At 39.5% G+C, this 25,286-nt stretch overlaps 1 protein-coding gene across 2 annotated transcripts in view; it reads left to right on the top strand.

The window, feature by feature from the left end:
- Positions 1 to 23,092, top strand: part of LOC128744776 (F-box/WD repeat-containing protein 11) — a 42,436-nt gene extending 19,344 nt beyond the window's left edge. The window contains exons 2-9 of one of the 2 annotated variants that reach the window (XM_053842012.1): positions 11,318 to 11,540; positions 18,488 to 18,674; positions 18,744 to 19,008; positions 19,073 to 19,264; positions 19,321 to 19,583; positions 19,641 to 19,830; positions 20,972 to 21,131; positions 21,436 to 23,092. In XM_053842012.1, the coding sequence (XP_053697987.1) occupies positions 11,318 to 11,540; positions 18,488 to 18,674; positions 18,744 to 19,008; positions 19,073 to 19,264; positions 19,321 to 19,583; positions 19,641 to 19,830; positions 20,972 to 21,131; positions 21,436 to 21,449 (1,494 nt within the window). In that variant the 3' untranslated portion in view covers positions 21,450 to 23,092. Of the gene's footprint in view, positions 1 to 11,317; positions 11,541 to 18,487; positions 18,675 to 18,743; positions 19,009 to 19,072; positions 19,265 to 19,320; positions 19,584 to 19,640; positions 19,831 to 20,971 lie in introns of both variants that reach the window. The other variant, XM_053842011.1, reaches the window with a different exon arrangement.
- The last annotated feature ends 2,194 nt before the right edge of the window (positions 23,093 to 25,286 follow it).

The following is a 25,286-nucleotide window of genomic DNA, read 5'->3' as shown; positions in this document are numbered from 1 at the left end:
GCTTTGCAATTGCCTTCAACTCTCGAGCAGTACTGAAACCGACTGCCACAGAATAATAAATCAACCGAAATGGTTGTTATTTCCGTTTAAAAAGAAAGAGTGTTTCTAACCGAACCAGCAGCAACCATCAACCGCGGCGGCGGCGGCGGTGGCGGCGTGTTCAGGTAATCCAGGTGCCGTATTATGGAGATTAGTCCGGATAGAGAAGCGATTGTATGCAGCGCTGAACGACTTGCTGTAGTAAAGCTCGTTCAATAATCGATTGGAAGGTCAACTGCTTTACGAGTGCTACATAGCTTTTTTACGACAACGACTCATTGCGGTATCACCTGGTTCAGCAAGCGGTTATATTACACCGTGTAGCTCTATCGGAAGGAACAGTTAATCATCAAGAAGCTAGTGGAAACTCATTGCGCTTGAATAGCGAGAAAACGATGATGATTGGTTGATTAGTGTAAGGCATAAAGAGTTCTATTCAATTTTTACGCCATTAGCGTGGGAAGTGTGTTAAAAATATCAGCAACTATTTTGAAGCTTAGAGTACTTACCACTCTATGGTAAAGTTTTCATGGTTATTCTTCATTCTTTTATAAATAAGCCGTATTTTGACATTGTCACATAAATACTATTCGCAAACGAACATGCAGCTTTTTAGCGTAGAGCATCTGTCCTTCCTCTATTGAAGCTTCCTTTGGAATGGTAACTGAGAAAATCAGATTGGTTGGACTCATTGTTATGCTCTTTGTTGCGCGCATGGCCAATAGTTTGTCTTACTATATGCGATAAAGAATTGTTTAGCTTTTGTTTTGCTCTATTCTGCACAAACTGTGTTCCGTAAAACGTGATTGGAGCACCAAGATCGGAATAACTCTACAAGATACCTGTGGTTAATCAAACCGTTTGTCTGTACCTTGGACCCAGACCACTTTGAGAAGCTTTTAGATTTTTCAACGAATTGCTCTACTTATTTTGTGACTAGATGTGTTCACCGAAGATTTGATGTTCCTGAAGTAAGTTGGTGAAAATATCCTGAAAACTAACTTTTTGTCAAACTTCTGTTGTCTGTACCTTGGAGCCGTATGAATATTTCGTATTTCCAAATATTTTTATGGATGGAAATAACTTTTTTTTCGAAACAAAAAAGCCGTGGTCTTAAACCGTTATTAGACAGTACCCTTCTTTATCGACAGACTTCGCAGTCGGCTGTTTAGAGTACAGGAAAATTACGGGGCCATGGTAACGATCCTACTGGCTCTATCTAGCAAGCACCGACTACCCGAGATACGAACATACGGCGACTGGCTTGTTAGCATCATATAACATCTCACTTTGGCGGATTTTTTCTTAATTTTGAAGTTAGACAAATTTTTCAAAAATATCCAAATTTTTTTTTACAAAACTCAAGCAAAATCAAATTCTACGCATAATTTCGAACAAATTTACACATGAACTTTTATCTTGAACCCCATTTTTCTCAGATTTTCGAAAAAACTCGATTACAACGGATATGATCACTTGAGAGGAGAGGAGAAACCTTTAAAATTGAATTTTGTATAAAAACTCAAGATAGAATATTTTAAGACCTTCATTAAATTAATTGTTTGGACCAATACTAACAACCTGTGAAGAGAAATCTGAGGTGCATGAAAATTATACACCCCCCCCCTCCGGCGGTACAGCGTTTAAGTTCACCAGACGTTATGAGCAACTGCTTACTCTTCTCCAGAAATGTGGTTTAATGGCGCCTGCCTAAATTGGATAAACTTGAACCTAACTAACCGTTGGAGTATGTTCGACTGCACAACACAAATTCTGGATTGCTTGCAACGAATTCAGGAGTACCTCACGGGCTAGGCGGTGCTTGCTAAATAGAGTCAGTAGAATCGTTGCACTGGCCCCGCAATTTTCCTGTACTCTAACAGCCGGCTGCGCAGTCTGTCGATAAAGAAGGGTAATGTCTAAAGACGGTTAAACCCAAGGCTTTTTTTTGTATAATTTGTATAATTTATTCGTATAATTCATCGGACAATTTGGGTCTAAATGAATACTTAAAAGTTGCTTAATTGTTAATATTTACATTGTCAAGTGCAAGAATTCGTTGGCGGTAAATGCGTGATGGTTCGTCAAAATTAAAAAGGTCAGCAAAGCAGTTGAATTGTCTGGTCATGGAAGCGATTGTCTGGTCATGGAAGCGATTTTTTCAGGGGAGTCATTTGGGGACGCCGTTGTTCATTGTCGTCACGAATGAACCACCATATATGCCTAATTGATATATTGGTGATAAGTTTTGTTGATGGCGTAATTTATGTAATTCGATATTCATATTCGATATTCGCGCCAGCACGTAATTCACCCGTGAATTACGCTGGTCAACGCCGCCTTCAAGGTGTAGTAGCAAGAGAATCCGTAGGGCAGTAGAACTTTATCGGGGCCCGTGGTACTATGGATCAAACTTTTACTTCGACTAATCCTCCGGAAATGCCGGGACTACATGGCCACGCATCATATTTTCGTAGATTTCAGGGCAGCATACGATGCAGTTGAACGCGAACAGCTATGGCAGATAATGCACGAGTATGGGTTTCCGGACAAAATGACGCAACTGATCCAAGCCACCCTGGAGCGAGTGATGAGCTACGTACGCTCTTCGGAGGCACTCTCGAGCAGCGCTGCCACAAGTACAGATATTTGTGCATACATAAATTGTGGACCCATCAATTATTTTAGTTCCTGTGAGTTCTGGTGCTACTAATGTTCCTGAATTCTAAAATGATCCATAAACTATTTATGTTTTATTGAAAGATTATACCGAGAAAATAAAATACTCCAAAGAAAACGGCAGGGACCCAAGTTTATGCATGCACAAAAATCTTTACTTGTGGCAACTCTGCTCTTGAGTCCTTTCGAATTGCGCAGAGAATTGCCGCAAGGGGATGGACTGTCTGTCCTGTATGTTTATTGTTATTCAATATCACTATTGAAGGTGTGATGCGGCGAGGGGGCATCGAAACAAGAGGAACGATCTTCAGTAAGGGTAGCCAACTCTTAGTCTTCGCAGAGGACCTTGGCATTATTAATTACTAGAAACCTTGGAACGGCGGAGGCTATCTACGCCAGACTAAAAACGGAGGCTAATAAGACTGGGTTACGAATCAATGCGTCGAAAACTAAATATATGGTAGGAAGAGACCCCAGAGAAAGCAACGTTTGCCTCCCACGGACAGCGACTATTGATGGCGATGAACTGGACGTGGTTGATGAGTTCGTATATCTGGGGGATCTCTTGTCACTGCCGACAATAATACTAGTAACGAAATTTATCGACGCATTCAAGCTGGAAGCGTTTCCCTCCACAAAACGCTTTGATGAAGGAGCATACACCGCCGCACAAAGCTGACGACTGACTTGAGATAGTAACTTTGCTTACAGAAGACATACATGCACTTGCCGTATTTAAACGCAAGGTGTTGCAGACTATTTTTGGCGGAGTACAAACGGATAGCGGAGAATGGCGTAGGCGTATGAATCACGAGTCACAGGCAGTGTTGCCACATGTACAGATTTATCTGCAAAAGTACATTTTTTCGAATTTTTTGGTACAGATTCTCTACGGTACAGATTACAGATTTTTGCCAAAAAGTACAGATAGGTACAGATTTTTCTGAGTGTCAAAAATTCTTACTTTTTTCTCAGTACTGTTTCTTGAAATCAAAAGAGAAGCAGTTCTTAATATGAATGAAAACAAAACAAAAAGTATGTATGCCTATGTTTAGCAGATAAATCTGCAAACATCATCAAAAAAAAATGATTTGAGACTTTGCCTATACAATAGATTACGGTGGGCCGGCTAAGTTGCCAGGATGCCGGAAGACTGTTCAGTAAAATCCGTTCTCTTCAAGAAGGAATAGGGGGGCCCAACGTGCTACATGGCTCGACCAGGTTGAAGCCGACTTATCATTCTACAAGGTATACATTGATCGTATTAAACGGATACAGAAAAAGTTTGTGGGATGTGTTTTCTAAAATCTCGCCTGAAGGGACGAAAAGCCTAATTACCGGTCGCTTTACTTTGAAGCCAAGCAATAAGAGACAATGTTTTTTTCAAAGACGTTGTTTTGCGAAAGTACAATTCTCGATACTTGTGTAGTCAAGTGACGAAATGTGGAACTGGAACGAATTAAAGAAAGGCTAGGCCCTTTCATCCCAAGTAAATCGCAGAATTAAGCTCGAAACGTAAAGCTGAACCGAGTGTTACGGTGAATAAACCCTAAGTTATTTTAAAGGACTGGCTGCTACTACTTTCTCAGCACAGTGGCAGCATTTTGGGCGGGAAATCATTTTACATTTAAGGGTAAATTTTATTAACAAACGAAACGGGAACCCATGGGAAACCTAACTCATCTTTTCTATGTGAGTTGTTTGATGCAAATACAAATTGAACGATAGCAATCGTCGTTGAATTTTTGACGTGGCTGTGATAATTTTTTTTTTTTTTGAAACTTCGAATTTTATTGGAAACCAACAAACTCATTATGTTTTTGTGTTGTCTTAATAATGGAGTCAGATATTTGAATAATTTTTCATAACAACAGCAGTTCAAATAGACGAAGTGTTCAAAATGACAGAACGTGGTCCAATTCGCAGATTTCCTAACTCGGTAAAAAGGGACGAACTACGAACCTATTAAGAGTTGCTTTGCTGACCCTCACGACCCCTTCACGGCTTTTCCCGTCCTGGAGATGTTATAAAACACCTACATTTAATTACTTTTTTCCACCATTGATTTAGATTATTTTTCATCTCTCTTTCATGTGTATTTACATCTCATCCCGAACGAATATATATCATTAAAATTAATAGTCAAAACACGATTCGTTATTTTAAGCACAAAGAACAAAGAAAACTACTGGGCTTGAAGTTTTTTTTTTTTTTTTCAAATATTCTTTTATCTAAATTTTGCAAATTCCTAAATTGATATCAAGAAGCAATTTATTTTGTCATTCGTGTTTTTTTTTGCGTTGAAAGACAATAAAAAGTTTGTAAGCAATAGCGCATTCATGTCGTGATCATGATCGTACCAACGACAGCGCGTAGGAACCAGGGTCGGTACATTACCACCCAGCCGCCGCCCAGTCAAGGTTTTGTGCAGCCAGCGAGGAAAAAGTGCCGTTGCTCCCACGACGCAGCAGTATGTATATGTACTGTACGGTACACACAGCACAGCATGATGCACTGTGGAGCGCGCGGGTTGAAGGCACTTCTGTTTATTTACATTTCAAACAATAATATTTACTCCACGTCGGGCCTGCAGCGGCGGAGACGAGAGGGTTGGCGTTAACTACTGTGCTGGTAATTTTATTTGAATGACGTGAGCAGAATGCACAATCATAATTCTTCGCGTATACTTCTTGCCGGCGCTGATGAAGAGCTCTGTGACAAAGAAACCAGACCAGATTTGAAAGATGGGTTGTAAAATTCCAGGATCACAATCTTATCAGTCCTCTAAGTCGTCAGTCACAATGGTTGCTCGACATTTCTGGATGTTTATTTGCGCCGGATCCGGTTATTTGTGATTAGATTTCTTATATATTCTTACCAGGTTGAAATTGTGAATTTAAATGATATATATGGAGATGTTGTAATTCAATTGATTGTGAACTATCTTTGTTGTGATTAATAATTATTATTTAAAAATTCCTAATCCTGGTTTGCTGAGAAAGTTTGTTTACATTTTCATTAAATTTTTTTCGTCTACGAGGCTCGGTTCCAGAGTTGTGAATTTTTAACATAAGCGATATCATAGCAAATTCGAAATTTTTTCCTAAAGTTCCTAAAGTAAACAGGAAACTTCAAATGTTTAAATAATTATGTTTTCATTCTAGGTCGATTGAATTACACTTACAGAAGATTTCGATATCAATATATAACCATATGCCACATGGACAATGTATTTGTTTTTTGAGTAAACAGCAATTACTTTTGGATAAAGTAGAAAGTATTTATATCGATCTCTATGCAGTCATAATACTTTTTACACTTACTTCAAAATTGCAAATCATGTTAATGTGTTATTATAAATTGGATAATTCAAGTTCGACTAGCTTACAAATTATCATGATTCATGTAGGCACAAAATTAAACCTAAAACCGTAAGAAAAATGTCTACAGAATACCGTCAGCATTCACCATTAGTGAAAGGCCACGCTACGACTATCGTCTTAAATAGACCAGCTGGTGCGGACATAATGTAGGTATGCATCGATAGGGCACGACTGCACCTGAATCTACGACCCAGCCGGCGGGTAATTGGCTGACATAAATCTAAACAAGTTTTATTACTGGACACGTTTCCGCAGATTCTTGGTTTCGCTTGTAGGGAGAGCAGTGAATATCGCAGTCGTTCGTTGCAGACAGTATGACCTCTTTCACGGATAGTTAACCTTCAATGAACGGCAAGTAGGTCGTTGCTGTGGCATAGACTCTCGCCACAGTCCAAGTCCAGTCCAGTCCGGATGTTCTTAGGCTGTGCGAATCGAAAACTTCCTCTCTGCGCCTAGGATCTGCAGATGAGAGCTCGAGCGAGCACAAATGAACTATCGTGTGCATCGTTTCAGTGGCATTGGCCCTACTTTCCTCCGTTTTTACAGTTGCCCATGCTTTCGCATTGTTTGCGATTCCAAAATTATTCCGTCTTTTTGCTGTCTGTTTTATTTACGTTGCCTCCGTTTGACTCACACGAGAGTCACTGAGTTCAGTAATATTTTCTGTATACAGATGCAATGTTTAACCTACTTTTGGTTTTGTCAATTTTTGTTGCGCTTTCAAAAGGCCTTGTGTGTGTCAAGACAAGAAGAGATGCGGAGAGGTCTTGAAGGTTCATTGTCAAATCAGAACAAAAGATTTAACCCAGAACAATGACGGTATGAATATGTTGATTGTATTGACTCTAAACTAAATAAAAAAGCACCTAACGACATGTTTAGTGCATCACATCGATTCGTAATGACGCTTGTAATTTTCCGTTGCGCTATGCAAATCATCTTTCAATCTTCCATTAATGAAAGAACGTTTTATGTGGTGCTACAACAAGAAAAAGAGCGCAAAACCCACAATTCAAATCTACTTCGTTCAACAGTGCCAACATAAATCAGCACCACCCACAACCGAGAATGGTGCATCGAAACATCAAATAAATGAATCATTCAGCTTTACACTGCAACGTCAGAAGCCAAGTATGGTTTTGAGTAATAATGGAATAATGGCACAGCACAAATGGATTGGGAAAATTGCATTCGGAAAATGGAAAGTTGAAAACATTTTTGAAGGCCATTGGGGCTATTTCTTTTTTTTTTTTGCTTGAATGCTCTGATGAATTGAGTTCTGATCTAACGTACGACTTATTGAGTAAAATATCTTTTCCACCATCGTCGGTTTGCTCGTTTGTCTATTTACAGTTTGCTTGAAATAGAAATTTACCGTAGCGAGTGTCTGACGGAGTTACCTTCAACCTATTTATATGTATGTTTAAGTGCTTTTTTGTAGATTTATACTGGAATTTTACATTAAAAAATGATTGTTACGTATTTTTATGGCTTAATTTGCCGTTATCCTACTGAAAAAATGAAATAAAACAAGACTTTTTGCAAGAGAACAAGAGAGTTATATATTTCAAATAAAATATTTGAACTTGTGAATTTCATTAGCTTTCTCCGACTGATCAAGCCTCACGTAATACAACAACACAATCACGTATTGGCTTTCAATCTTATGCACACATTACCGCTGTCGTACATGATGATGATGATGATGGAATCAAGAGCCATCGGATCTGAATGGGCCTATTTCATCCAAGCTCGTGCAATTCTCGTCCTCTGCTCATAGTGCCCGTAAATGGAGGCCCATGTCCGTGGGCTCGTGTCACAGTTCCGACTCGCAGCTGGTGGCGGCTCAATAATTTCTCTTGCGTTTCGTTTTCGCATGACCTACTTCGACGTATAAGGCACAACCGTGATGAAGTGTCTTCCTCTTCCGATGTCGGACAACTCTGGACTTCGCAACGTCTATCACTTCATGCTGAAATGTTTGAAGCACATCGACTGAAACTGGGCGGCACCGAGGTTCTACCGCAGGCTACAGAGACAGACAGGAATAAGGCTAGCGGCAACATAAAAAAGAGTATTCGTCAAAAGAAGGAAGCTGTAAAGATAATTTTACTTATCCTATTTGCATCATTGGAATGAAATGAATTTAAGGAAATGCTTGGCTTCCCTATTCAGGACATACAGCAAACACAGTTTTAAAGAACTCTCCAATGATGGAGATTTATACTTAGTTATTTATAATGTCAAATCGAGAGATATCGTTTTCTTCTTTGTGGAAATCCCCAATATTTCATCAAATATGAGTCATATGTTATACAAAAATTATAGTGCAGGGTGAGTAATAGTACCTGTCAGTAAAGTAAGTGGTCACAAAAATCAGACGCTTGCTTAAAATTTGAATTTTGGGTGCATTTCGTGTAAAGCATATACATAACATTTGTCTTAAATTAGTCCAATTCAAATCTTTCTCCCTTTGCTTTAATTACCAGTTGCAATCGTTGTTGAAAAGCGTTACAACCGGTACGCATGATATTCTGAGGCATTTCATCCCAAATCTTCTCCTAACGTTTCTTGAAAGTATCCACAGTCAATCTTTTGGTGCTCCCTAGTGTGCATAGCATGTAACCCCATGCATAGAAGTCGAGAGGATTTAAATCAGCACAGAGGAATCCACTCTTTCTAAAAAATAAGCTGTGAAAAATTGTTCTCACAACAAGGCTGTATACGTTTCGCTTGGCGAGATGGTGAAGAATCTTTTTGCAAGCAGTACGATATATTCTTGTAGTATTTTTTGACGATGGGATGCAAATCGTTCTTCAAAACATTATCGATGGAATATATAGTGTTGATTTTAACACCAGGTTCAATGAAAAGTAATGGAAATTTCAAATTTTTGGAGAAACATCACCATACTATCACCCTGGAAACAATCTGGAACCTTTGAACAGCCAGTGTATCCCGAGCAATATCAGAAAGATGTGCTGCCTATATCTGATCATTTTGTTGGTAATGGTAGCCCTGTAGCAGGAACATTTTTTTGTGTATGGAATCAATCGAAGATCATCTTTCAAACTATTCTTCATGGTTGACTGCGAAACTCCCAGTTCGTTGTCCATCTTATTTTCTTATTTACTTATTTATTTAACACATCCATCTGACAATGTCTAAATAAATTTAGAGCACATAAAAGTTCCACAAATAAAAAATCATATCAGCTCAGTCCTCTATAATCGGTGCGTGAGTTTCCCAATTGGCTCTCCAAATTCGAAAAGTTCTTCAACCCGAGTGAATATCCGGAAACATGCAGCTATTGGTTCGTGATATTTAAATATAGTCCGATGAAACTCGATATGGCACAACGCTGTAGTTTTCTTAAGTAACGTCGGTGAATCGATGTCGTTGCTGAACTATGTTGTGCCGTTTCAGAGTGTCCTAGCCCAGTAAACAGCAACGTACTCCATACGATGAGGGATTGTGAGAGTTTCACCAAGGCAAATCCCTAAGAGCCATACGTGGATGAACCTTCTCTGGATGCGTTCGTTTCTTAAGATCCAGGAGAGCTGCTGGGGTAGCCAAATCACACATGAATTTTCAAGTGCAGGACGTACTAATTTGTAATACACAGATTTTAAGCAAGGGGTCCTAGATTTTAAAGGGGTCCCAGAAATCTCGTCCAATTTTAGCAATGAATCCAAGCTGCTGGGATGTTTTGAAAATAACATTAGAACGGTGAGCGTTGAACGTAAGTTTGGAGTCGAGTAAAACACCGAGATCGTTAACCTGATTAACTCTCCGAAGAGTATATCCGCCTGTCTAGTAAATCTTGGAACTGATTACAATCGTCGACAGAGTGCTCGTTAAGATACAGTTGGAAATCACCAGTGTAAGCCATTATACGTCCGGTTTCAAGTAGTATGGCTACGTCTTTGAAAAATAGAGAAAAAAGTAAAGGTTTCATATTGCTTCCTTGGAGAACACGGAATTTATCAGTAAACACAGACGAAACGGCAGATTCCTGCTTGACTTGCAAGACTCTGTCGCATAATGGATGGATGGATGGATGTTCTTTCTTCGAGCTCTGCGATGTAAGACGAAGTGCGATTGAGTAAATTAGTTGCGACCGATCGTCCAGATATAAATCCGTGCCTGTAGAAGGATATATATAGTTCTTAGTACGGTTGAGGGTTGCGTTGCTGCTTGCTGGTGATAATTTCCGAAAGCTTAGAGGCAGCTGATAGGCTCTATAACTTTTAACCTTCCGGCGATCACCATTCTTATGAACGGGAAACGTGTAGGATTGTTTCCAGGTATGTATCAGCAAATTTACCTTGAGTAAAGGACTTGTTAAAAATACGACAAAAGGGCAAGGGTTCTTCACTTGCCTCATTCAATCCTATAAGTTTGTGAACTTAAGGAAAAATGAAGCTTAAATATGCAAAAACTCCGGGAAGGTCCAAAAGATTTGCGACATTTTGCAAAAGCGCTGAATGCTTTGATAACCTTCGATATTCTGAAAAGCAACAAACAAAAGTTAAGTATCTGAAGTAACAATACTAGTTTTATCACGCACTTAAGACGGTTCTGGTGCCCAAAATTGGTCATAAAAACCGCAATAAGAGCGCAATAAAACTAAATTGTTAGTTGGGATGAAAAAAAAATTTTTTTTTTCGTTTTATTATGAAAGTGTTTAAAAAAACTATTTTAACTACTTAATGTTTCTTTTATGTCAAACCATTCCCGAGATAGTGCTAATTATGGCGTCTAGATATTAACTGAATCGAGTTTTATACATAAGTGGAATAATGTAAATTATATTGTCATTTGTTATGCACGAAGCAGTTCGCTTGATTGCTTAAGCTGATTTTACGAAAAAATACCGTTCATTTATTTGAACGAGTCTAGTTGCAAACTTTCACCTTTATTTACGAGTTAACAAGTTATTCTTGAACTTGTAGCTGAATAAGATCGTGTACTTTTTTGTATAATATAAAATATATACAATAAACATTAATGGTTAAATTACAAGACATTGATTTCTGTATTGAGAAAAAATCGGTTGTTGGGAGCATAGTTCATTCCAGTTCACCTATTTTACAATTTGCAGTTCTAGTACACATAGAATTCTTGATAAAGTCATGCGAAATGAAGAAGAGAATGAACCGCAGCGTAATTCTGTCATGACTAACAGTTGTTTATTTTTTCTTTCCATTACACAGTTCACTACATCCATACTGTATGACCCGGCGCGGAAGAAAGAACCGTCTCAGTCCTTCCAGACTGAACGGGATGCTTGTCTTTCCTACTTCACCAAGTGGAATGAAGCCGACCAAGTGGATTTTGTAGAACAGCTCCTGTCCCGCATGTGCCATTACCAACACGGACACATCAATGCCTACCTGAAACCAATGCTGCAGCGGGATTTCATCACTTTATTACCGAGTAAGTACAATCAATACTTATATAGTCAGTCAATCAACCAACCAACCAGCCAGTGCGCGGGTCTCCTCATCAACTATCGGCACTCTCGTCTTTGTTTTTATACGACTTTTCGGTCAATTACAACCTTGGTGGCGTTGCCATTATTCCGTCTGCGAAAGAAGGGTACGCTTTTAGTCGACAATGAACGTAATCGATTTCGAATTATTGCCAATTTGCTGCGGTTTTTTTCAGAAAAGCATTGCAATCATCGCACCGTGAAATATGGTGTAAGATTGCCGAGAAGTAGTGCTTTTATTATAATATGTGCTGTTTAATTTTCTTTTATTTTTACTGAGAATGTCAGTATCACATTTAAAAAGTAAATTCTTAGTTACACGTCTCCTAATAATACTATCCAACGTTTTACAACATGTCTGAGCTAATCAGTTTCTCGAAAAATATTTAATAGATGAAATAAAAATAAGATGTATCAAGTATCTCAGTCAAATTCCATTTTAAATTTTCCGACAGTTTCGGTACGGAGTGATCCCCAGCTGCGTTCAAATAAATACATTACACTCTCTGTCGAACCGCCCTTAGTAACACAGTTATATAACAGCGTTTTTACTGGTCTTTAGTAGCACATCATCGTAAAAGATGTTTTTTTGTGCTATCAACATGGCCGGTTCACATATTTTACATGTACCATGTTCAATGGCCCGCTTGCACGCGCTATTACTGAACAAGCGTTGCAAATGTTCAGTATATACAAGTGTAACTAGATATTAATGCTGATCGTTACATGTGATAACTGTGATTGATTAAAGTTGCATAATGAAACTCTAGTTTTGAACATTTATTTCGTCGCAAAATATACAGTATTTACTTGTTTACTACTGACCTATGTTCGTCGTTTTATTGGGTCCTAAGAGTAAACTCTGTTTTTCTGAACGGAACCAGGCTCCCTTCATGTTCTTTGTTTTTCTGGGTCGAATTTTTCACTTTTGAATCAAGTGAACCATTAATTTTGGGCTGAAATTGATGAAGCATGCTCTCCATAGGTATCACACAGTATTTGATGCCTCAATGAAAACAAAATGGAACTGAACTTGAAAATGAAATAAATGAAACTCTGTTGGTAAAAGTGGTTAGGTTCGCAACAAAAAAGAACCGTTTTTTGAGCTAAGATTGAATAGCTAACAAATACAAATCTCGCTTGTTCTCGTCATGAAGAAAAAAAATTTGAAAAATGTTTTTCAAAAAATGATAATGATAATTCAAATGATTCAAATGATAAAAAACTCTTTATAGAAGTTAGAAAAAACTATACTTTAAATCATGATTTTTTTTGTTATTAGCCGGTTTTTAATCTTTCAATGACAGCAGACCCATGAAATAAAGGGGCTGGTACCGAATGGCAGAAACACAAATGGCCGAATTCCAACAACAGTCACAGAAGGCCGAACTTTCCCGGAATGCCTAAATAACTATTCAAAAAAAAAAACATGAAATAGCAAATAGTTAACAAATAACTTTAATCAAACAAAAAATAAAATAAGCAACACAATACTGTAAAACAAAAAACCACACTTCGAGAACACTTTTGTTTAGCACTAGATACTAGTGCAACTACGTCAACAAAATTTGTATTGCTTATTTTGTGAGACCTTACACATTTTGAATAATTTTTTTCATCTATTTCTCTCCGCGAATTTGAAACATACCCCTGAAAAACCTTTTTCCCCTCTATGACCTTTTGTTCCACTCGCAGCTTTGTGATGATCTGCGTCATTGATAGGAGTGTAGGAAAGTGTAGGAAAAAAGCATTTCGTAAAATTCTGTACCTTAGTTTCAGAAAAACAAGACATACTCTGCACCTTATTTTTTTATTTTGGACGATATAGAGTATAGATGATTGATAGTTGTTTCTTCTCCTAAGCGTAAATGATTTACGTTTATTATAGGGTGCGAGACCTATTGATCGTGTCAGTAGCAAATGTTTCCTAGATGATTCAGGGCGAGAGGGCCGCAGGCCGCGAGTGTGCGCTGGCCAGTGCGGTGGGCAGCCCTCCCGCAGTAACCACTACTCTTTAGGGGCATGCATTTTCCTAGGTTTACTGACTAGTAGGGATTATCCCTTAGTTAAGTCCGAACGAGCGGCAGCAAGTAAGTACAGCATATACCCAACATTTGTGCAGACTGAAGGCCGTGATTATTTTCGGCCGAATATGTTGTTCGGCCATTCGTGTTTCAGCCTTTTGTGATTCGGCTATTCGTGACTCGGCCATTTGTGATTCGGTCGTTCGTGATTCGGCCAATAGATATATTATGTCATTTGTTGTTTCGGTCATTTGTGTTTCGGCCATTCGTGATTCAGCCATTTGTTTTTCGGCCATTCGTAGGTAATCCAATATTGTCGCCAAAAATTCATTTTGGGTCGAATTTTCTTCAATTTTTTGGGAATAACCTACGACATACGACTTCACCTTTGTTATCTCTGTACCAGTCTAACACCGGCCGCGCGTAATGTCAGGATGCCTAATCCAGCCAAAATAGGATTTCGCTGCTGTGAGACCGCAGGAAAGACAGCAGGTGCTTTTGTATGTAATACTCGTCATTCATCACGACGCATCTCGGTTTCGTCAGCCATTCTCGTTGCTGCTTCCTGGCAAGGGTTTTGGCCACCGTGTTCTGTTTGTCGTCACGTTTCATCGTTTTCTGGATCAACGAGGGGCCCTATTCTCACAGTCACCTCACCTAAATTTTTGAGATAGGAGCACAATTTGCGATTCTGAGAGTCATCTAGGTGACTCAGCTCACCTGGGTGACTGTACAAATCAGATGAGATCTGTAAGGCGAGGTTAGGGTAACTGTGAGAATAGGGCGCGTGTGAGAAGTGAGGTGAGGTGAGGTGACTATGAGAATAAGAGCCCGAGATGGAAACATCCGCCTTCTGCCTGATCGCAAATGGAAAATTATAACCGAACGCTTGAACAGACTCAACACCGTCCTGGCTGTCACCAGGCCAGCTGTCTGTGTGTGTGGTTCACTGCTGAGTCGTCTGGGTCTCCTTGATATCCATCCATCTGTAGGAGGCACTCAAACTTTTCAAGACGGAGCAGATGATTTTTTGGCGAATCTGCACTTGCTCCGATGCCATCTCAAAAGTCACTTAACAGATTGTGCTGAAATTCTCCCAACGTAAACAATACAGTCTTAGCTAGAGTCAACTCCGTTAAATTTCATCATTTCATGTGTTTCATACGTTTTGAGTACAGTCTTTATTTACTAGGGATGTTTAATCGGTTTTGCTGGTATTGCCGTACAATTTTTCATTCCCGAATTACTGGTTTTTCCATGGTCACTATTTTTGCACAACTTAAGATCGCTGTTCAAACTTTTATCGTTTAGGGCGAATTCAATTTCATGATTTATGGTTCTCAAAACAACAGCAATGCTGTATCATTTTTCCAAGCTGCGGTTCATACGACTTTGTTTGATCTAAAAAGCAAACATACGCGAACGTGAGCGATGCGGAATTCACGAAGAATGAAGAAAACATCTCTATGTCACAACCAGGTATGGTGCTTTTGAATTCAATTGCTCTGCTGGAAGAATTGCACATTCTACGAAGATAAATCTACGATTATGGAGCTACTCTCGAACATATTTCAGATATCGCTCAACTACTGTTCGATTCATTGCATCGGTAGAGTTTCAGAGAAAGTTTGTATTCGTGGTATGATAAGTAATTTTTGGAATATTCTTCAAGATGTCAAGGATTGCTTTGATAAACTAATCTATCTAAATTCATCATAATTGGACTTTCAGTATTAATTAATCGTAAATGTTTTTACCTAAGCGGCTTATTTAAATTCCGTAGTAACAAGTAAATTAATGAAACGAAGAGAAATGATAAAATTATATTGAACGAGATTAAATCTATACCTATAAAGAAGGATTTCTGTCTGTCTGTCTGTCTGTCTGTCTGTCTGTCCTCGTCCTGTGTTCCTTATAGAATCAAAAACTACTGAACCAATCGGCGTGAAAATATGCATGTAGAGGTTTTTGGGGCCAGGAAAGGTTTTAGTGATGGTTAGAGACTCCTCCCCCCACTAAGAGGGGGGGCTCCCATACAAATGAAACACAAATTTCTGCATAACTCGAGAATTAATCAAGCAAATAGAACCAAATTTGGCATGTGGGTGTTTTCGGTGACAAGAATTTATTCTAGGGTAATTTGAGACCCCTCCCCTCTTTATAAGGGGAATTATAACTCCTCTCCCCTTTAAGAGGGGGGGTTTCCATACAAATTTCCTCATAACTCGAGAACTAATCAAGCAAATGGAACCAAATTTGGCATGTGAAAGTTTTCGAGGGCAAGAAAATTTTCTATGTTGAATTAGGACCCCTCCTCACTTTAAGAGGGGGGGCTCCTGTACAAATGAAATACCAATTTCCTCATAACTCGAGAACTAATCAAGCAAATGGAACCAAATTTGGCATGTGTGTGTTTTTGGAGACAAAATTTTTTTCTATGATGAATTGGGACCCCTCCCCACTTTAAGTGGGGGGGGGGCTCCTATACAAACGAAATACAAATTTCCTTATAACTCGAGAGCTAATCCAGCAAATGGAACCAAATTTGGCATGTAGGTGTTTTTGGAGGCAAGAATTTTTTCTATGATGAATAAGAACCTCTCCCCACTTTAGGAGGGGGGGCTCCTATACAAATGAAATACAAATTTCCTCATAACTCGAGAACTAATCAAGCAAATAGAACCAAATTTAGCATGTGGGTGTTTTCGGTGACAAGAATTTATTCTATGGTAAATTGAGACCCCTCCCTCTTTATAAGGGGAATTGTAACTCCTCTCCCCTATAAGAGGGGGGGCTTCCATACAAATTTCCTCATAACTCGAGAACTAATCAAGCAAATGGAACCCAATTTGGCATGTGAAGGTTTTCGAGGGCAGGAAAATTTTCTACGGTGAATTAGGACCCCTCCCCACTCTAAGAGGGGGGGCTCCTGTACAAATGAAATACAAATTTCCTCCTAACTCGAGAACTAATCAAGCAAATAGAACAACATTTGGCATGTGGGTGTTTTTTTTGGTGACAAGAATTTATTCTATGGTGAATTGAGACCCCTCCCCTCTTTATAAGAGGAATTATAACTCCTCTCCCCTTTAAGAGGGGGGGGGGGGGCTTCCATACAAATTTCCTCATAACTCGAGAACTAATCAAGCAAATGCAACAAAATTTGGCATGTGAAGGTTTTCGAGAGCAAGAAAATTTTCTATGGTGAATTAGGACCCCTCCTCACTTTAGGAGGGGGGGGGGGGTCCTATACAAACGAAATACAAATTTCCTCATAACTCGAGAACTAATCCAGCAAATGGAACCAAATTTGGCGTGTAGGTGTTTTTGGAGGCAAGAATTTTTTCTGTGATGAATTAGGACCTCTTCCCACATTAGGAGAGGGGGCTCCAATACAAATGAAATACAAATTTCCCCATAACTCGAGAACTAATCAAGCAAATAGAACCAAATTCGGCATGTGGAGGTTTTTGGAGGCAAAAATATTTTCTACGGTGAATTAGGATCCTTCCACACTTCAAGAGGGGGGGCTTCTACACAAATGAAATACAAATTTCCTCATAATTCGAGAACTAATCAAGCAAATGGAACCATATTTGGCATGTGGGTATTTTTGGAGGCAACCATTTTTCCCATGATGAATTAGGACTTCTTACCTTTTTAGGAGGGGGGGGGGCTCCCATTCAAACGAAATACAAATTTGCTCATAGCTTTAGAACTAATCAAGCAAATGGAACCAAATTTGGCATGTGAGAGTTTTAGATGGCAGAATTTTTTTTCTGTGGTGTATTACGACCCCTTTCCCTTTTAAGAGGGTGGGCTCCCATACAAATGAAATACAAATTTCCTTATAATTTGAGTACTAATCAAGCAAATGGAACCAAATTTAGCATGTAGGAGATTTTTGAGTCTTGAATTTATTTTATGATAGTTAGAGACCTCTCACCCCTGTGGTAGGGGGATATGGACTCTCATACAAATAAGACAGAAATTTTTGCGAAACTCAAAAACTAATCCAACTCGAGAAATTCGAGACTCTTCCATAAAACATTAATCAATAACAAGACCACAAAAACTATCTATAGTAACACTAGATCATTCAGGACGAGCCGGTCGCGAGTGTTGCCGGTGACCCGCCGTCGGAAGCGCCGCCCACTGGGGGGCTTACAAAACTCGAGAAGTGACAAAGATCATCCGAGATTCATGATTTATGTACAACACAGGTTAATTTGTGGCAATACGAAGTTTGTCGGGTCAGCTAGTAAAATATAAAAATGCGATCGCCATAAAAGGTGACAACAAATTTCTTCGGAAGAATAAATTCATTATTACCAGTCGCAGCATACAACGAAAGTGTTAAAGAAAAAATAGGAATATAGCTTTAAAATCGCGTAAAAACTTTCTAAATTGAGATGCGTGTGATTGCAACTGAGTGCTATAATTGAACTCATGTGGATGTCGAATTCAACGAAACAATTTTCGCGAAATCGCACCAATCGAAATTTAATAATTGATGAACCACGCATCATAATTAACAGAAATGATAGTGGAACACAAACCTACATCATCAATTCTGTACAAACAGTTTGGTTGTACACACCTTGAATGTTTTTATTCAGTCTTCGATCTACGACCATTCCTAATTCGAATAATGATGACTGCTCTTAAATTCACAAGATCAACGAAATACGAAAGCTTAGAAATCTATTTCATTCAACTGCATACATTATCGATAAATAGTAGTTGAGTCTTCACTAAAATCAGTGGATGATCATTTAATATTTTTTATAATTTAATAACTGTTAAGTAATTAATTATAGCATAGCAGTCGTACTAAATTTTTCTCTTCAAACTCCTTTCCTCCGTAGCAAAAGGATTGGACCATGTGGCGGAAAATATCTTATCCTACCTGGATGCCAAATCGCTATGCCGGGCGGAGCGCGTTTGCAAAGAATGGTCCCGCGTCATTTCCGAGGGCATGCTCTGGAAAAAACTGATAGAGCGAAACGTTCGTACAGATTCTCTCTGGCGGGGGCTGGCCGAACGAAAAGGATGGTAAGTAGTATTGAACACACACACCAGACGTAAAGTCCCAACGCTAAGTCATTCGTTCTTTCATTTTAGGATAAAGTATCTTTTCATACCCCGACCGGGCGTTACACACAGACCGCACAAATTCTACCGCGAACTATTTCCGAAGATTATGAAAGATATAGAGGCAATCGAAAATAATTGGCGCACTGGAAATCACAATCTGCAGAGGATAAACTGTCGATCGGAAAACTCGAAAGGCGTTTATTGCCTCCAGTACGACGATGACAAAATCGTGTCTGGTCTGAGGGACAACACTATTAAGATTTGGGACCGAAATTCCCTGCAGTGCTGCAAGGTATGCTACGGATTGTCGTTGATGTTTAGTTTATAGCTGCTGATGATGATCGATTTTTTTGCAGATTCTAACTGGTCACACTGGCTCGGTGCTCTGTCTGCAGTATGACGACAAGGTAATCATTAGTGGTTCCAGCGATTCCACGGTTCGAGTTTGGGATGTCAACACTGGTGACATGGCGAACACCCTGATACATCACTGTGAAGCGGTGCTGCATTTACGCTTCAATAATGGCATGATGGTGACCTGTTCGAAGGTAAGAAGGGTAACAATTGTCGGAATTGGCAAATTGATTTTTTGAATCGTTTGAAGGATCGCTCTATTGCCGTATGGGACATGACATCACCGACGGAGATTGCTTTACGGCGGGTGCTGGTCGGCCACCGGGCGGCAGTTAACGTTGTAGACTTCGATGAGAAATATATAGTTTCAGCATCCGGGGACCGCACGATCAAGGTGTGGAACACCTCAACGTGTGAATTCGTCCGAACGTTGAATGGCCACAAACGTGGCATTGCCTGTTTGCAGTATCGCGACCGTTTGGTCGTCAGCGGAAGCTCAGACAATTCTATAAGGTAGAAGGAAACTTTCGTTATAGAAATTAAATTATTTATATGGTTGATTTTTTTTAGACTTTGGGATATTGAATGCGGTACCTGTTTGCGGATTCTTGAGGGACATGAAGAACTCGTCCGCTGCATCCGATTTGACTCGAAGCGCATCGTAAGCGGTGCTTACGATGGCAAGATCAAGGTGTGGGATCTCCAAGCTGCCTTAGACATTCGAGCGCAGACCAACACACTGTGCTTAAAGACTTTAATGGTAAGTGCAATAAGTGTTGTCAATGTTTGGGTATGTTTTAATGGGTTTACAGCATAAGAAAAGATCACATTCATCATACGGATCATGCCATCAACATAGGTGAAAGGAGAGACACCCGATCTTTCAGAAGAATGTTTTGCCTTTCTCGTTTTTCGTCTTTGTCTGTTTTGTTTATTCCCTTTTATATGCCCTGGTTTTCTTTTCTATCACGTTTATTCTGTTTTTGGCTTCCTTTGTTCCCTTTGCTCTTCGGTTTTCCGTTTTTATCTCCTGTTTTACCTTTTTCTTTGGTATTTAAGAAAATTGCTGTTTTGTTCTTTTTCTGTTTCATTTTCGAATTTGTTGTCCCGCCCTTCTCCTTTTATATCCCGTTTGCCCTCTTTTTTCCGTTTTCCTCGTTTCCTCTATCGGGTTTCCTTTTTCTCTCTCACTGTTCTTTTCGCTTTTGGTTTTTACTTGTTTTCTGTTTCATTTTCCCGTTCTTGTCTTCTCCTCCCCCCAAATTTTCTCTCGTTTTTCCTATTTTTTGTTCACCGTTCTCTATTTCTTTCTCTATTTCTTTTTTTATCATCCCAATTTTCCCCTTGGTTTTCCTCTTTCTTTTCGTTTTTTGTCATTTTGAATTTTGTTTCGTTTTTTTCCTTTTTAACACCTTTTCTTCTGTCGTTGTCGTCAGTAGGCTAGAGACCGGTAACTCGTGCTGCTTCAAGCAACCGTTCAACTCGGTCTTGGGCCACTCGACGGCAATTTCCCAGCCGTCTCATAAGTCGCAAATCACTTTCGGCCTGGTCGAGCCATCTTGTGCGTTGAGCTCCCTGTTTCTGGTGCCGGAGTGGGTTGTTGAAGAGAACTGTTTTCGTCGCACTGTCTACCGATATTCTCATGACGTGTCTGGCCCACCGTAGCCTACAGCTCCTGTACAACTTTTTAAAATGTTTGATGCTGTTACAAAGACACAAACTTAAATTTTCTTATCCACTAAAACTTAAGTTATCTTATCTTAGTTGACTATTTTTGAATCAGAAATTATCGAGAAGTGGCAACGATTCATTAATTTTAGTTTTGTTTGTCGCGCAGCAGCAGCGCCATTCAACAGCTTGGATTGCACGTCGATTACTAACTATCGTTATTTTTTTTCTAGGAACATACGGGCCGCGTATTCCGGCTGCAGTTCGATGAGTTCCAAATAGTGAGTAGCTCCCATGACGACACCATTCTGATATGGGATTTCCTGAACTGCTCACAGAAGGACGAGTCGACAACAACGCAAGCTTTGGGCCAGGTGGGCCGAAGTCCATCACGTGAGTATTCCGCCTCCGGCGCTGCTGGTGGCCGTGCGCAGCCCCAGCAAGAGACTGATGATGATGATGCATACTAAACGAAACAAACGATAACCAGCAAAAAGAGCAAATGATCCTAAACTAGATTGAAATAAACGCGGCAGTAAACAAACAATCCCCTATTTGAACATTATTGTATGCACGCAAACACATTCAAGCTAACTACAACCTATTGCTTATTATTGTTTTTCTCTTCTCTCCTTCACGACAACGTTCGGTTACGGGTGAGATATGCCATGTGTGCGGGATCGTTAAAAATTAACAGCCGAAATCACGTAAGGATTTTCCGCGGGAGCATATGCTTGTGTAACTGCGATCATTATAAATGATATTGAAACCAGTCAAGCATGTCGCGTTTGACAAACAATAGCAAGATCTTTGAGAGCAGGCAGCACATATTAACATTCTTTAGACGAGTTGCTGAACGTGTCACGCATACTATGTGCTTGTGGGGGTGCGTGAGGCAAAGCGTGTGTGTAGGGTGAACAGAGTTAGGATTGTATTTGTAATAATATGTTTAGATATAAACATTCGTGAAATTCAGTTATTCAATGAAAATTTCTCATGGCAGCAGATTAATTAGTAAGAACGACGCATAAACAGCGCCAGAACAAAACTGCTGAGCTATAATATGATGAACGAAAAATATTGCGAAAATTTGCATGCTTGGGTTCTATGCTTGTTTATTACTTTACTGCACTGTTAATGTTGGCTGTAGCAGCAACAGGAAAATAAACAAACCAAAACCGGCAATTTTTTGATCAGTACGTATACTTTTAAAAACATGATGTAGTGAAATGTAACAGATTTAAAACACATATGTAAATGGGTGTAACTGTAGCTCTTTTGTTCTTACTTCTGCTACCATAACACGCACTGAAAAAATTAAAAACTGCAGGTTATTTTTTTAATTTTAATTTTTTTAATCTTATTTAAAAATTTTCTGAAATTTTGTTCAGTGGTCTCCTTACTTTCGTTTAAATTCGACCGGCCCAAGTTCAATTTCACTTTCAGTTATCGTGTTTCATTTCTAGCGTTTCCAGAGTCAGGCGCTTGTCAAGAGTTTTTCGATTGGCTAAGTTAACCACGAAATGTTTTTTGATTGAAAACCTGATACCACTCGTGCCAATCCCGGTTTTCTAGTGGATCGATTTTTTTTGTTTGTCGCTTTTGAAGTTTTGTTCGTAAATACCTATTGCTATTTAGATAAACCTTAGCCTTAGTTGTGCAGTTAAACTGGAAAGAGATGCGCGTGTGCATGTTGTGTTGTCAGACCATCGTGTGTGAGAAGGAACGAAACAGCGGCCTGCCAGGTTAGATAAATTTTAAACCTTTTTAAGTAATAGCTATTTGATTGTGAGTAGATACTGTATGTGGGGCTAATGTCCCGGAAGAAGCGCTGTTGTTTATTAGTAATACCAATATAATTTATGGAAGCTCTAAAGCGACTAGAAGTAATGATTGATTCGCTAATAGTATAGTAATGATAAAAATAAAGACCGTCGACCCGTGTAGAATTTGCCCTTTCAAAAACACCTTCAAACAAAGTACAGTGGAAAAGAAAAAAAACAATAACAGAACAGTTGTTATCTATTAATCGTTTCACGTTTCGGATTACGGTAAACCATGAGCAAAATTTAAGAAGATGTATCATAAATCATGAAATTTATTCTCAGAACTAGATAACGTTATATTTGAAAGCATTCGAATCTGTAGACAAGCGAACGCAACTTGTGCACATCAACGAATATTGGTCCGCTTAGCTATAGGGAGCACCGGCTTCGGAAAGATCTGAATTCAAGGGAATCTAATGCGTAGATAAAACGATGCAAATAAGCTGAGAAAAGGGTGTGCTGAAAGGACGCAAGGATTAGAAATTCTACTTGTTGGGGAAATGCAGACAGGAAAAAAATATATTCATCTGGAAGTATGTAAATTAGACTTATTGCGGTCTCTCATTCATTCATCTATCCAAGTATCCGAAAACAACCTTTTTGACAGTAGTGCTATGGGGCAGAGTTGTTCAACGGACAGTTTATTACGGAATTGTTGGGTTTATCAACTTATCTTTTGATTCCAGATATATCTTACTTTTTGGCGTAGATTCTATGTTTGCTATACTGGGTAGCACTTTATAAAAACGAAAACGGAACTGTAACATTTGAATGAAAGATTTCAAACATCAATAAATCCTTTTTACCACTGGATGGAATTTCATCGTCAATATGTCGTTGGATAGAAAAAATATCTAGCAAATTTGTTTATTGTTTATTGTTTATTAATTAAAAGTTTAAAATTTAATTAATTAAAAGGGGGGGCCCTGTAGCCGCAAGGTTACCGAGTCTGCCTTGACAAGCGAGTGGTCGTGGGTTCGAATCTTAGTAGAATCAGGCCATTCGCTGTTAAGTGACTTTAGTATGGGTTTATTCTCAGGCCCCTCCACATCCTTCCTACTGCATTCTGCGTTAACTAACAATGAAAGCCTCCTGCCAGGGCAAGTTATAAGAGTGGTACTTGCTTGAGGTGCGAATGAAGCCTCTTGTTCAAGGGCAAATTATAGCTTGTTCCACTTCCTGGTTCTAGGAACGAGATTGGTAATGCATAATAAGTAGTAGTAGTAAGGAACACATACATACACACAAAACACACCCTCACTCTGTGCTGAACTCTGCTTTACCGACCATGAAGCCTTTAGCCGGGGCTGGTTATAAGAATGATACTTGCTCGAGGTGCGAATGAAGCCTCTTGTCCAAGGACAAATTATAACTAGTCTCCGCACTTCCCGGCTCTAGAGCTAGATTGGTTGAAAAGTAGTAAGAAGCGTAGAGGGAAAAAGGGGTGAAAAACACACCGAAAAGCACGGATAATAAGCAGTTCGCTCACTCTATAGCGATACTGCAATAACAACGAAGTGCGGAACAACACCTGGATAAAATCACAATAGATCAAAATGCTGGTCGTAGTGATAATATCCAATTTAATAAAAAAAAATTAAAAGTCAACAGATTTTTCTATCCTACTGACTACTTAAAAACTAATAGCAAGAGCTCTAAATCGGGTTTTCAGCACGTTGCGGCTGACGCTAAAGTCGAAGTAGGACATAAAACGGTTGAAGTTCCGTTGTAAGCCGGTTATAGTACCGAAAGTACTGTAGTTAGTTCTCCGATGTGGTATATGCAAGAAGGAATTGTTCCGCGTTAAGTGAGACCGAGTTAAGATGTCTAGTCTTCCTAGAATCCAAGGACAGTCAATCCGGGATGTCAGAACATCTGATACGAAGACGGCTCTAGTTACGTCCCGACGTGTTTGCAGGGTATCCAAGTTGATTAATCTGCAGTGCTGTTCGTAGCTTGGGAGCCGGAACGGATCATTCCATGGTAACCTACGAAGGGCAAACCGGATGAACCTCCGTTGTACCGACTCTATTCGAATAATACGGGCTCCATACGGGTGCGTAATACTCGAGGTTGGAGCGAACCAACGCACAGAAGAGTGATTTCAAACAATAAATATCGGTGAAGTTTTTGGCGATGCGCATGATGAATCCCAGGTTTCTGCAGGCCTTGTCGACAACGAATGAAACATGCTGTTTGAAAGTCAATTTAGAGTCCAGCAGTACCCCAAGATCCTTGACGCAATCTACACGGCGTAAGGGTACGCTTGATAATCGGTAATCGAATTTTATAGGGTTCAGCTTTCTCGAGAACGTTATCACTTCACATTTGTTGGGATTTAGTACCAAGCGATTGTGTTCGCACCATCCAGCGAATATCAACAGTTACTCCTGGAGTGCGAGAGTGTCCGTTGAATCGTTAACTTTCGAAAACAGTTTCGGGTCGTCGGCGAACACAAGCCGAGGACCTTTGAGTATTAAGTTGACGTCGTTGAAATAAATAAGAAAGACCAACGGTCCGAGATGGCTACCTTGTGGGACTCCAGAAAAAGCGTTGAAAGCCGGTGAGGTGAAGCCATTGATAGACACGTTGATGGGACGGTTCGTCAGATACGATTTAAACCACTGAAGCAGCGGCCCTCCAATACCCAGTTTGTCCAGTTTTGCAACGGCGATTTGATCATTTAGTGTAGATCAGTGTAGGTAACGTCCGTCTGGGATCG

Source organism: Sabethes cyaneus, chromosome 3 (genome assembly GCF_943734655.1).
Source record: "Sabethes cyaneus chromosome 3, idSabCyanKW18_F2, whole genome shotgun sequence".
NCBI classification, from domain to species: domain Eukaryota; kingdom Metazoa; phylum Arthropoda; class Insecta; order Diptera; family Culicidae; genus Sabethes; species Sabethes cyaneus.
The sequence above is the reverse complement of the archived record's forward strand: the minus strand, read 5'-3'. Positions and strand labels throughout refer to the sequence as shown.